The sequence below is a fragment of the Rhopalosiphum padi genome, chromosome 3 (genome assembly GCF_020882245.1).
Source record: "Rhopalosiphum padi isolate XX-2018 chromosome 3, ASM2088224v1, whole genome shotgun sequence".
In the NCBI taxonomy this organism is placed as follows: domain Eukaryota; kingdom Metazoa; phylum Arthropoda; class Insecta; order Hemiptera; family Aphididae; genus Rhopalosiphum; species Rhopalosiphum padi.
The window spans coordinates 73,287,979-73,303,314 of record NC_083599.1 but is presented as its reverse complement, the minus strand read 5'-3'; the positions used below and the strand labels follow the sequence as shown (position 1 = coordinate 73,303,314).

Genomic DNA, 15,336 nt, shown 5'->3' with positions numbered 1-15,336 from the left:
CGTTGCCGCGATCGTCGTTCGATCGACGACAGATTCGTGCGGACGGTACACGCACTCACACACACGTACACGCGTGCGCGCACACACACAACACACACGCGCACGCGCGCGCGCACACATACACAGACACGCACACACAAGCTCGCACGCACCTGACGCCGAGCACCGCACGCCACTCGCACACGCACGTTACACCGAAGCGGTCGACGGCCGCCGCGCGATATCCGACTCAGTCGACGGACGCAGTTTGCACCGGTACCATCTCACTGCCGCCGCGGTTGTCCACCGTCTCCCGAGAGCCAACCCCACGTCGTCGTCGTCGTCCGAGTAACACGCGGCCGCACGATGTCCGTCGCCTACCGGTCCACCGCGTCCCGATGCGTTCTGTTTACTGCAGGTAAAAAAATTAAAAATTAAAAATCGCGATCGGTTATACGATGTCGTGGTTTTTTGTATATCGATAAAAAAAATAATATCGTTATTTTATTATCACGTATCTCAGGCCGTTGGCCCCAAATATATATTATTAGCTGGACCCGCTCTGCACTTACGTCGTCTGTCGTCTTGTGGCGTGGCTTTCGTCCGATCAGTACACTTTCGAAATTGGGCCTCCCCCGACTTCTGGAAGTGACACGACTCGACAGACGACGACGTGATTGCAGTGTACCCGCTGATTAATTGACTGTAGTGTTATAGGTAGCCACTGTTCATGACCAATGGTCGTATATTATATTACATATTATTATCATGGTAGTTATCAGTAGAAGTCGTATAGTTGTTGTCGTTTGTGATATCTGCAGCGACGATCACCTCGCACGTCGCGTTGAATTATTTTAATTTTTTTTTTTGTCTTTTATTCTCTACCACCGTCCTCCGAGATTCTTCTCTCGTCCCGTGAAATACGCGTTTCGCGTGCTACCTAACCGGTACCATCGCCACTCGTCTTTATCACGTCCTACGAGCAGTTTTCGAACGAGACTGGTTCGTACCTATCCCGCCAACGAAAACTACCGATAGCAATCGTCCGCTTTATTTAGCTGCTTAACACCGTGAACTAAATACCTAGTTACCCAAAGTCTATATCCGATGGCTTTCAGAAGGCTATGATCCACAATGCTGCGTTCCGTAAATACAAACACGCTATAGCTATAGTGAATGTATTATTAGGTTGAATGGTATGTTTACGAATTACGATGACTAGATACATTATAATATTGCCATTATTTTTTTTGCCTTACATATAAACAGTTTACTCGACACGTGCCTTTAGTATAATTTATAATGATATTAATTGTTATTAATTACGTCTTATGTATATTGTCTACGTATGTCCGTAGATCATGTTATAAAATACATGAACGGAAAAATCCTTTTCATATTTTCATTTATTAGGTACACAGATACACCCAGTATAATAGTAAGTAACTGCCAGCTACTTGTTATCAGTTTGAACACAAATTTAATTTGAATTTTAATTGCAAATTTACGTTATTTTGTATTTTATTCTGTAAAATTTACTATTCCCGTGGAATTATAATTTATAATACTTTATATTATGTATTATATTGTATTGCTTATTTAAAAATGAATATTGAACACGTGTAGATTACTTTTTTTCTTAGTAATTACCTTAATTTATATTATATGAAACTGTATTATATTATATTTAATTTGCTTACCTAATTAGTTTATAATTAATATTAATGCATTATTAAAAAATAATTTATGTAAGTCCGTAGGCGTAACTAGGACAATTTTTATGGGGAGAAAACTATAGATTATATTTACGTACCGTATTATATTTACTAAATCTAATCTAGGGTATAATGTAATAATCGAGCTAAATGTTATACTATTATAAATTTATAACGGATACCTATATAAAACTCAATAATGTAAACTAATGGTGTAGGTATCTCATCCGAGAACATTCTTCTTATTTTTGTCTTCCCAACTTTGTTTCTAAACAAGGTGGTTCAGATTCACTAAGTATGTTTAACCACATTTTCGTCTAATAATAAACTTAGTTAAATTTTAATTTCGTGAATATTTAAATACCTATACTAAGAAACTTATTTATATAATTTAAAGAGCGTCCTTTGATGAGCGTCAATAAAGTATTATGTTTTATTTAATAAATAAAATAAATAAGGATAATTAAAATTGTTTTATTCTAAAGAATGGGTGTTATTTACGTAAATAATAATAATAAAATGAATAGATAAAAAAATTAACTTATCATGATTAACTATATTTAAATTAGTTAACTATGTCTTATGAATAAAATACCACTAATTATAAAAAATCAATACTACATTTCAGAAGTAAAGGTACGATAGTAACACTAGATTGGATATTTTTAAATTTAATTGGTTCTAAAAGCCGATTTTATGTGGAACATAGTTTAGCTAATATATTATAGGATAATAATAAAGTTTTTGTTAAAATATAGGTTAACTTACATTTTAAATATTTTCAAAAACAATTGCTAAATACTTAACATTACCTCACAAAAGTAAAATCTGGGATACATATAAATGCATAAAACTTTTTAGTGCACTCGAAAGGTGACTTCTGAAGAAAATAACCACCGCTGTGATATAGAACCTCTACTGCTTTAAGTAGAATCAAAACGTTCATAAATATTAAATGCAATCATGTATATATTATGAGGTTAAACATACAAAGGTATAAGTCGATTTTTTGTTATTAGAGTAAGTTTGAGTTTTTTTTAGTTTTTAAGTTAGTTGAAAATGACTTTTAAAATATTCTTCTATATCTATTATTATAATTATTGTGATTGAAAAATATTTTTTCCTGGGAGAAGAATAGTGAAAATGAGCCCAAATATTATATTTAAATTATTTGTATTTTATAGATTATATAAATTTAAATATATATATTTCTTACGATAAGAAGATAATTTGATGGTTTTAGTTTTAACAAATATAAAATTAAAAACCGAGTTGATAATGCCATGTGAGGTGTTTTAATTTACTAGTTTGCGGATTAAAATACCACCCATACTAAAATTTAACATTGAAATGGGTTACATATAAGGTAAAATAATGTAAATAATTTAGTAAGTACCTTCCGAAAACTTTAAGACACGCATTTGTACACTTAATTTACACATAATATGTATATTGTATATAAATATAGGTAATGAATTTAAAAAAATAATAAAATGGACATTAATTTATGATCTTAATCATACTTAACGATCTTACAATCTAAAAACTATATTTTAGTAAAATTCTTTTTGCAGAAAATCAAATTTTAAATTCCAAGTTGTATTATTGCGTATAATGTTTAATAATACAAAATACTGGACTAACGTATGGCATGCGCAACGTAGTAAATTTAGTGTCCAGCGGCCGCACGCGGTATATCCCGATGTCTCACGTATTTATGCTTTAAAATTATATTTTATTCAAAACTAAGCTTGAAACTGTATAAGGTACACTTAAATCGTTTTTTTTCTTAAATACGATTTATAACGATTTAATTTCAGAAAATATTTTTTTTTATTTATACAACATATACGTTTCTAATATAAGGTATACTAATTTTATTAAAAATTACATGTTGTACTTAAGAAAAACAATAATTCACTTGATATAAAAAAAATATTATATTTTTCTTTTTAAATATAGAATACTAAAATGTTTATTTTAAATGTTTTGAAATAAGATTTAATAATTACAAATAACAATTTACTACTGCTTTTGATACGAATAAAATAATACTGCGTACAAATGGTAGACACACAAATAAAATGTTACCTACACTATAATTTAAATAAAAAATGTTGGTTCATTTTCACATTATATTGAATCCATTTTGACATTTATAACACGATAGGTAGATATGACATTTTATTTTAGAATTGATTATTCATCAACATGGAAATACATAATCTATAGTCACATGTTACGCATTAAATATACAATGCTTCATATTGCACAATGAGAAATCATAGCCAATATATTTTTAAATCTTATTTTTATGTTAACTTAGTGGTAATAAGCCTTTTTTTATTATTGAGGTACATAAACAAAAAAATAAATTATCGGAGGCCAAACTTTTTTTTTCAATTTAATATTATATTCATTTATATTACATTTTTAGTCAATTTTGATTACTTACGGCTGTACTTGGTTATCCCTATGTTAGTTTATTATATGATACCTACGTGTATTTTAATTAAAATGTTTTAAATACGTTTATATTAAGTTTTATATGTATTAGTCAGTTTTTTTGATAATAGTTATATTATAATAAACAGTTTACTCATTTTTTTCTTATACATATATTTTATTGATGAAATAAACTAATTAAAATCGAATTTATATACGTTGACTTTCATTAACCATTTTAATATTTTATTGAAGGTGCAGGTGAAATAATCCAAATAATATAACGGTTAAATCATAAATTACCTTTAATTTATTGATACATTTTAACGGCCTTGAATAAATAATATTAACCATGCAAATCCTTTAACAATGTCTGTGTCTAAAATACTCTAATTACACTATAATCTATGTTATACATCATATTACACTAACAATTTTACTTAATTTGATATTGCATGTTGTAATGTCGTAAATTCCTTTTTATATAACTAAAAAATATTTGGTACTTGTTTTAATTTATTTCCTGAATAAACATCCCATAATTGAATTTTTATTTTATTATTTATAATTATCTAAAACAATAAACACATTTTCATTATGTATTCAATCATTAGAGCTTATTATTTTGAAAGTTAAGTGTTTTCATTGTATATACGTTTTATAAAAACAGCATTGTATTTATTTTTATGTTATCATAATGTTTATTTTCATTAGTGGTCTATGATTTTTTACAATAAAATATAGTCGGTTTTAGAATATTTCAATTGTATCATCTCTGCATTTGAATGACCTTCTTCGTTAAATATTTAAACAAAAAAAAAAATCGTTACCTGTTCTTCGAGTGAACAATTTTGAGGATTTATAATTTAATTTATTATTTGCTAATTTTGTTGACTTTCAAGACCATTGTAATTTCTATTAAATTGTTATTTTAGTTTTTTGTTTACATAAATAATCAGCTTCTTAGTGAATGTAAATATAAATCCAGTAGTTACTGTCCAAAATCCAATTATCAATTGAAATTTGTAATATTAAAAATGGTTTTCCCTGAAAACAAAATACAAAATAAACCACTGAACATAATTTATAATATTATGCATCTATTCATACTCGCTAATAGTTTCTCCTCCATTGTTATTTTATTGAATCTTTTCTTCTATTTTGCTAGTAAACATAAGATCATTTTTATTTGTTTTTTTACAACTTAGAACTTTTATTACCATAAAATAATTCTAAACTGCAGTGAAATATTTTTACGACAGATTAAAAACATAAGAAAATAGTGATGTGTTAAAAATAAATAAAATGCTTTATTTCAAAAATGTTTTATTAATTCTATAAATGTCTTGAACATAAGTCTAAACCAGAATATATATTAATAATATTCCACACACATACACAATATAAATGCAAATTCAAAGTAGGTAAGTACTTATATTAAATTAGCTAGGTGCATATTATATAAAATCAATGGTTTTAAACTTTTAATGTATTCTCTAAATTATAAACTAATACAAATAATTTTAAGTACTGCTAGTATAAAAAAATACATTTTTAAAATGAAAAAAAAATTATTTGAACATATAAATAAATTAATATATATGATTTTGAAATAAAATGTAATTTAATTCGTTTTATTGAATTTGTACTTTAACTTAGGTTAACCTATAGTATTATACTTAAATAAAATAATAAAATATAATTTTTAATAATACCCACAGTAATCAAAACCCATATACCATATAAATATACATATAAACCCATATAGTTTGTATAAGATATAATTAAAATTATATTATTTAATTATCAATTTGTTTTATACAGTTACATATATAAGTGGTAGTTTGCATATATTCCATATTAGTGACATATATTTTTATTTAACTTGTGAATTATTTTATGCTTATAAAGATGATACATTTAGAATTTTATACTTAACTGTAGTTTTAAAATTTCTATAAGTTCTCATTTATCTATTTTCCGCGTTATTGGCTAACTAAAAATTCATCGCAAGTATAAAACACAATCTTGGATTTTTTTTTAAACAATATGTATTTTAATTTAAAGACGTTTTATTTATTTTCCAGAAACCAAACTAATTAAAAATGTATATCAAACAACTTAAAAAGAATTATTTCTTCGAAAATATTTTTTTTTTTTTTTATGCCAGAAATCAACATAATTAAATTCAATAATATGTTTAAATATATGCTATTATTTAATTAAAAATCGTAAAATATTTAAAGAAAAAAAAATATCCTATAATATACCTACCAATTAATTTAGTGAAAAGTAGAAATTAAATGCACTATTTTTATTAAAGTTAAATACCTATAATTGTACAATAAGATTCATAAAAATAGTTATTGCCGATCTTTTTACACTTGAGTTTATTTATTTATTTTGTTTCCTATGTAATACCGTAATATCACGCAACAATTTTTTTTTTATATTAACATGGCAGGTACACCATTAAGTCACTTAGAAGTTTTAGATTTTTCTAAAAACTTTGTTAAAATAACCTATACTAAACCTGTAAAAGACGACTATTGGACGACTTATAAACTTATGAATTTAATTTAATTTTTTAAATACAGTAATTGTAAAATAGTAAGTCAAGTCACAATACCTTTCCTTATATCAACCAACATAAATTATTAATAGTTTTATTTTTTTATTTATGTACATTTTTATACTATGGAAATTAAAATTTAGCTATTAATCATTGATATTTTTAATATTATATATAAAATAGAATGCAACAGAGACGAAATTATTTAGTTAATTCTCGAAAAATGTTTATATATAAATATATTTATAAGCATTCATTAAATATATTAAAAAATGAAAATTGGATGTAAATAGTACTAATAAGTTATTCAGAATTGTAATATTAACCTATTATTAGCATGCTAAAAAACAACAGTGAATTGTATAAGACTATGGAAATTATTATTTTTATAGTCTTAGGTATTATACATTTTTATAATTTCAAAAATGTAGATTATATACATCTGAACATTTTATTGGTAAGATATTTATATAAAATATGATAATTTTTGTTCATAAATTAATACGTTCTTCATGATTACATTGCTCCAATGTATTTACAGTTTACAACTCTTAACTTATAATTAAATTAATCTGCGATGTATTTATCAAAGTTTCCTTAGTAACATTTAACACACAGTATTTTAATAAAATGATATTCAAAGAAACACTTGAGATTATTTTGTTGAAATACGTTACATTATTAATAATATATTTAATAATTGATCAATGACAATTTTTTTTTTAAAAATTATACAATATTTATTTATTTGGTTTTTAGCAATTGTGATATTCAATCATACTCTCGTCGCTCCAATAAATGCCTTACAAATTAATGAACAAAATAACACAAAACCATATCCAATTACTGCATTTCAAAAATTGGTAAGTGATTTGTTTTATGACTATTTAGTTATCTATTTTATTTTAGTGATTTAATTATTTTAAATATCATAGCATGTTTGGAATAAAAAAATAGTTTAGTTCAGAGATGGGTAAACTTTTTAACAAGTCAAAATTAAGTGAGCAAAAATAGCATAAATGTTAAAATTTTCTTATTATGCTTATTTATTTTACATTACTAAATAATGGTTTCTGGGTCAATTTGATTGAAGTTATGGGCTGAATTTAAAAATACCCCAAAATTACTCAAATTCACCCGTTGAAAAATAATATGAAATCTCCTTCCTTGGTCAATAATTAAAAAAGGGCAAAGAGTTATATAGAACAGCTTTGCAAACTAAATTTCAATAGTATCATCAAAAACGTAATACATACACAACATTTAATGTTCTTTTATATATTTAAGGATGAGGATTTATTAGTTCGAAAATAATAATGTATAAATGCATTTTTGAATGTTAATATTTTGTAACAAATATGCATAATATGTTATCATAAAAATCAAAGAAGTATTGCCAACTTAGTGTATGTAGGTAGTTATTCATTTTATAAATTAATTTTTATTTTTAAATATTCCAAAAATAACATTTTCTCTTAATATTATAATCCGTCGAATAATCAAATTTGGAGTGATATAAATAATTACATTTTTGTATTTATCAATTAATGTATATACAAATGACTTATTCATTTAAATTTGGTCTTCTTTAAAAATATATTCTTATCTGAGATAATTACCATAAATATTTTAATTATTTATATTATTTTATTGATTAAACGATTAAATAATTATCAAGAATGCATTTATATTTATATTTATTATAGTATAAACTATAAGTAACAGAAACAAAACATTTTTTTTTTACATTGATTGTTATATTATTATATACAAATATACAAGTATAGTTTAGCTTAAAATTAAAAGCTCAAAGTTTAATGTAAATATATTGCATTGGTAATTTAAACGTAAATATATTGTAGAATTATAGGCACAATTTAATTGATATAATAATTGTTATTGTGCTATTCTAAAATTATATATGCTGAGGTTAAAATCGTATTATATCAGATTTCAGTCAGTTATTTATTTTTATTTCATGATTCCAACTCATATTAGGTATGTACAATTCCAAAACTAATACTATGTAATAATAATGAGTACAATATTGAGTCCCCTTCAGCTTTTCCTATTTTATTTAATGGATAGTTAAATGTAATGCTTGGACTAGAGACTATAAATGAAAAGTGGTGCGTGTTAAATAATATATATATGTTATATCTAATATTATCATAACATGGAAGTTATAGTCTACCCATTGACATTTTATGGGAATTCGATAAAAACCATTTTTTATTATCATGTTATTTATACTTTTATAGTTTCGATAAAACTAGTATTACCATAAGAAATGTAAAATAATATTTATATGTTTAATATACCTATAATATTTAATGAATATAAATAATTATTGTAAATGTTCACGAATTTTAAGGAAAATTAAAAAACACAGCTGATTGTTATCAAGTAAAATTCACGAAAAATGTATATATATTTCATGTAGCATCACTAAATTTCTTATTGTAATGCACAAAATGTACACGCTTTTTGTTAAAAAATATTATTGATCGACTACAGATTAGCGAAATGTACGATAGTGCCCCGCTATCTATTTTACATTACAGTCACTTACACTTCTCATAATTTTCTATGCACATATTCACAAGAAACTCGCGCAAGTATTAATACTTAGAAAATTATTTTTATGGAACACTAGTAAAAATGTTGTTGAAGAAATTCCTTATACATTATTATTGAATAACAAAATAAAAAAAAAAATTGGAAAATACTTTGATGATAAATGGTGAAAAATAACAACTTTTTCGTGTTAATCCGCGGGATTTATAAGTGTCAAGAAATGTTTGTTATTTTATATTCATTGTTCGGTACATAAATTCTAGTTAATGTAATGTCTAAACTAGTAGATTCATAGAAGTTTCGTAAAAAAATCTTGTCACGCATTAGAATTTCCAACAATTTTCAAAACATCGATCATAGAATAAATACTTGTATTTGTTTTTTTATACACTTTTAGAAGAATTTGATTTTATTAAACAAAAATTAATTAATTAATTAACTAACCTTTCAGTGTTATGAAGTTTATTAATGTTTTTTATTGGTTTGAAATCTATAAATATAAGTACAATAGGGTAACCCTATTTTGTTTTTATTTTGTACACTCATATTGTTCTATTCTAATGTAAATGTATAATACACGGTTTCATTAAATAATTTACTCTTTGTTTATCTATATTATAATGATATTAGGATTTATGAATCGTTGTGATATTTAATAAAAGAGCATGGTTTGATTCCTAGAACTGCAATTTTATTTAATTATACTTATACAGACATTCTATATTTCACATATAATAATGACTTATTAAAGGTATTGAAATTAACAGATTTTAAATTTTCCACTCAATTTAAAATTAAAATATTTAAAATAGTTTTTAAATAGTAGTGACAGTTGAGTAGTTGCTGTGCCTGATACATTTAAAAAATTGTTTAATTACTGTCTTGTATTCTAACCATAACAATATTTATTTGTAATTTATTAATTAATTAACGGGCTTGGAGCCCAATACAACAATACAATTTATAATTATAAATAAATTCGAACAATTCGACTTATTCAGTAAGCAAACAATAATATGGATCAAATTAACAAATGATAAAAAAATAAAAATATTTAAAAAAAATAATATAAATATTAGGTTATTCACCTTCTCTTAAGCTAGTTCTCTCCAATAAAGTATTTCCCATTGTTTGGTTAGTAGTTTTATAGGTAAGGCACTTTTTAAATAGATTGTGTTTGTAATATTTAGTATCATTCCGTTATTTGTAAAATTCAATCTAGATACTTGACTTTCGAATTTTGTTGTATTTATGGAATTAGTATATACATTTCAGATATCTATCTGTTTCTGTTCCATAGTATAAATTTTACTCTATGTACATTTTGAACAATTATCTTTAAAGCGGACTTTGGATAGAAATATATTTGTAATCTTTAACATGGATATATAAACGAAGCAATAATATAATTTGTCATTCCTGCTTATTTTGCGTATAACATCATGGAATTGTTTTCTAAATACCTAGTGTGAATTATAAATAAAATAAGACTTAATATACAATATTAAGTATTTAAGTATTACATTCTTTTTAAAAATAGATTCTCATTAATTGTTATTCAAATATTTTATATTTCAAAGTTACTAGGAAGCCAAGTCCCTACTATTGTACCTTAAACCTTAATTGATTGAACATTGGTTTAAATCGTTTAAATCATACATGTTTTTACTTTTAAATATTGAATACTTTTATATGCTATTTAAACATAAACCATTGATATTTTCTATGTTGTATGTATTGTATAGTTATTTGTAGACACTTCTATGCTCACAAAAAATATAATGTAAATAGTAAAATCATTTTGATATTTATATAAGTACTTTAAAATTGGAGTAAGATTAAAAAGAGTATAGTGAATCATTAAAAAATGTACAGTATTACATGACGTGTACTTACAGTTTTCTTCGATTGAATTCTTGATTATATTTATATGTGTAATGGAAAAAAATGGGACAGTTCAAAAAATTGCAATATGAAGGTGCCAAAATCTTGAAATACATCTACAGAGTACGAAAAAAAAGTTCAACCGTTGACATCCAATTACTCTGACTATTATACTATGGTCATTGTTAGTTTATCTGGAGAATAAATCCATAAAGTCTATATAGGTATATATATAAATACAAAATCGGTAATAACTAATCCATATGCATAAGTTCCTTATAGCTCAGAATGTCTATACTTTTTATCTTTAAACTCATTTATTATATTTTTCAATATATTCAAACCATCCCAAGTAAAACAAGAATAGTTTGGGGTAATGGAATTATATGTTTTGTCAAAAAAAAAACGTATATACATTTTATATATATATTTCACTATTTTGTACATTTTTATATATTTATTTATTTAGGGTCTTCAAAATAATTTTAAACGTATCATAGTAATTCAGAAATACTATATTATTGACATAATTTTTCATTAATATAGTCAATAATATATAATTGCGTTTAATTTGGGTGACTATTAATATGGGATTTACGCAAGACAACAAGCTTTAATTAAGGGTACTTTAAAATAGATACAAATCAATTTAAATTTCAAGAAAAATTTTAATTGCAAAAATATACCAGTATATACTGTAAATAAGATTCCATTCCTTAAAATAATTTAAATTTTTTTCTTTAAGTTAAAAGTAAAACATAAAAATAAATATAATTAAAACGTATATTAAATGTCAAACCAAGGATGGTATAGTTTTTGTGTTGTACATTATTTGTTACAATAAAAACTAAAACTACCTACATTTGGATTTATTTACAACACCCTGAAGGTAGTGACCCATAAAAAACGTGACTTTACCATAAGTCCCTCGTGATTAAAATTTTTTAAAAGCGTTCGAATATGCATAACAAGAGAACGGTCTAGAACAGGGATCATAAATCTTGAGCCTAAACCTCTTTGTGATGAAGGTAAAGAGATCTCAAATTGTTTGATAGGGTTGTCAGAATTAAGTTTACAAAATTTTGAATTATAACATACAATGTTAAAAGCATTAATCATTTTTTCGTCATGTATATTTAGAAACGTTTACCGGACGAAAGCTCACTAGATCCCGTGTCGAATGCAGACGATGAAACTCAGAGGTCGGTCCGAAAAAGCGCTGTTTTGTATAATAAAGCTGACATAACAACAAGTAAATATAAAGATATATAATTTAAAGTATATATTTTAATTTATAAGTGTTTACTTTGTGTGCATATGTTTATCTTACACTTTTAAAATCAATAACTTAATCATTTATAGTAAAACTTATGTATAATATATAACTATAAATTTCTCTTCTAAATTAGTTTTTTTTATCATATTATTACATATTAATCTGCAGATAAAAACAAAAAAATTAGTATGTGAATATAAGTATTTAGTATTTATATTATGATAAATATTGACATTTATTCTTCATTGTTGATATAAATAATTAAATAAAATGCACATGTTTAAAATACTAAAAACAATTATATAATATTCGCACTATATTTACATAATAATACATTTTGGAGCTGGACATTGTGCTCAAGCGTAATTTGTATAGTAATGGTTTATTTATAAGAGTTGGTTGTAATCTATAATAAAGAAATATTTGTATTTTTTTTCAGCAACTCAATCGAATATTGTTGCGTCACTTTTCCGACTAAACGAGGAGGAAGGTAATACGTGTATTCTGTTGAGGGTAGATGCTGTCATAGAAGTAAAGTTCAAAACTAAACTAGGTTCTGAAGACGTAAGGGTCAGAAATAAATTATTTAAATATCAATTTGTATTTATTATAATATTATTCTATGGATATTATGTGAGCTACAGCAAACTGATCTCTATGTTCCTGACGACGCAGAAGTAACTGGTGATTGCAGCAATGAAGATGATGCAACGTTAATACTCAAATGGAAAAATTTCGTCTTTACTTGGTACTTCACAAAGGTAAAAATATAATCATTTTCTAAATTATTTTACTATCTTGAGTAAAAAAAAAAAAACTGTTTTTATTTGGAGGAATAAATATAGGGATTTCTGGATTTCTAAAAAATTGATCAAGTAACAACATTTTTGTTTCCGTCATAAATATTTAAATAATTATATTTTTCATTTCATGTAGATGTTTTGTAGACACTATTATTTTCTTGAATTATACACAAATATAATATAATAAAGATGGGAGATAAATAGGTACCGCTCTGCTGTACATTAGGCGTTGAGTGGGCCTTTATTATATGTGTGTTAAATTTGAATTTAATGATATATCATTGTATATCAAAAACGATTCTGAGCGGAAACGGTCTATCAGCCTATATCAACGAGTGATATGTTTTTTTTTTTTACATAGCTATTAAAGTCATTTATTTTTCTTTTAGTATTATAGTAAGATGACATAATTTTTTCTAAAAATATTGCATTAATGAAAGTATTTTCTTAGTATTTAATAAGTATTAAATAATTATAGAAATACATGTGTATTTTTTATACCATATTATATCAACTTATATAACACAAAATGTAATAACATATTTTCGCAAATCCCAAAAACCCGTAAAAATAGTTTCATACTATAAATATTTATTATTTTAAAATATATCAAAAATATTATTGAATATTGTAGTAAGATGTATAATAATATAAAATACTAACTTAACATTTTTAAATTGCCACGAATAATGTTTTTAGATTATAACAAAATAATTAATATATCGTTATTTATCATTTAAATATATAATTTCGTCCAAATTGAAACTTAAAATGTCTATAACAAATAATAATTATTGTTCATTTTTTAGATTTTTATGGTTTCAGTGTAAGCTATTTATGAAGAGCCTTGATTTAAATTTTCAAAACTTAGATACAGAAATAAAAATTATTATAAATTTTTAACTTCAAAATAGTTAAATAGCTTGTGACTTTAACGAATTTCGTCAAATTCTAACTTTAAATGCATAAAAAAAAAAATGTGACTATATTTTTTAATATTTTTATACAGATATAAGAATATAGTTTATGAATTTATGTATACATTTTTCAAACATTTTTACCCGGTAAATAATTTTTAAAAGTAAAAAAAATTAAAATTTCTAGTGCTCTTAAACAACTCAAAAAAATAATAAAATGTTATCGTATATTTGAATAAAAATATAAACAGTTTGTAAAAATGTCAAGTATCAATTGTTATTTATTAATTTTTTATTTTTTAATAAATTAAAATATAAAAAATTGTTTTAATTATTTTAACTTCTCGTGTATATATAGATGATCAAAAATAACCAAAATATTTTGAAAATGTTATTGTAAGTATAACATAATAAAAACATGATAAACATTTGTAGAAAATATCCTGTAACTACGGTTATTCGTTTTTATTTTCATAAAAAAAAAATCCTGATCATAAAAATAAGTACTGGGAATTTTTTCAGTTTTACCACTTTAAAGTACAAACTAGATACAATTGTATATCCGAAACCACTCCCATTTTTTAATATAAATGCATTTTATTGACAGCTTATCGTATACTTATCCACAAAAAAAAACACACATCGTCGTAAAATCAATACATACATTGCATTATTTCTTTACTTTATATAATTCATAATATGTTAATTTTCATATTTAATAATAATTGCATTATATATATATATATGTATGTGTGTGTGTGTGTGTTTAATACAGTGTAAAAAAAAATTATTTAATACATATTTATACGTATCTACGAAGGATATTTTCTACATAAATAAATAATAAGAGCTAGGTACCACGCTAATAATAAATAAACAATATAATCAAAATTAGTATCACTGTTTACAAAGTTCGTAGTGATTTAAAATTTTTATTCCAAACCTATTAGTATTTTTTTAAAATAAAATTACTGATTATATACATCAGTTAACCGTGGTAATATAATTGAATATCTTATTTGTTTTTAAAGATTTTAATATGTATTTATATATAATATAATCGGGAATGTATAATTTATAAACATTAAACATAATACGATACATTTTCTCTTAAATTATGTATTCCAAGTATTAAAAGTTTTTATCAGAAGACTGAGTTATAATTAAC

General features: G+C 24.3%; 1 protein-coding gene across 1 annotated transcript in view; it reads left to right on the top strand.

Moving 5' to 3' along the window:
• The first annotated feature begins 2 nt into the window (after positions 1 to 2).
• The window catches only part of LOC132924678 (lysosome-associated membrane glycoprotein 5), a 32,958-nt gene continuing 17,624 nt past the window's right edge, over positions 3 to 15,336 (top strand). Inside the window, exons 1-5 of the mRNA XM_060989109.1 lie at positions 3 to 397; positions 7,471 to 7,574; positions 12,313 to 12,424; positions 12,888 to 13,012; positions 13,093 to 13,209. Coding sequence (XP_060845092.1) covers positions 346 to 397; positions 7,471 to 7,574; positions 12,313 to 12,424; positions 12,888 to 13,012; positions 13,093 to 13,209 — 510 coding nt within the window. The 5' untranslated portion in view covers positions 3 to 345. The remainder of the gene's footprint in view (positions 398 to 7,470; positions 7,575 to 12,312; positions 12,425 to 12,887; positions 13,013 to 13,092; positions 13,210 to 15,336) is intronic.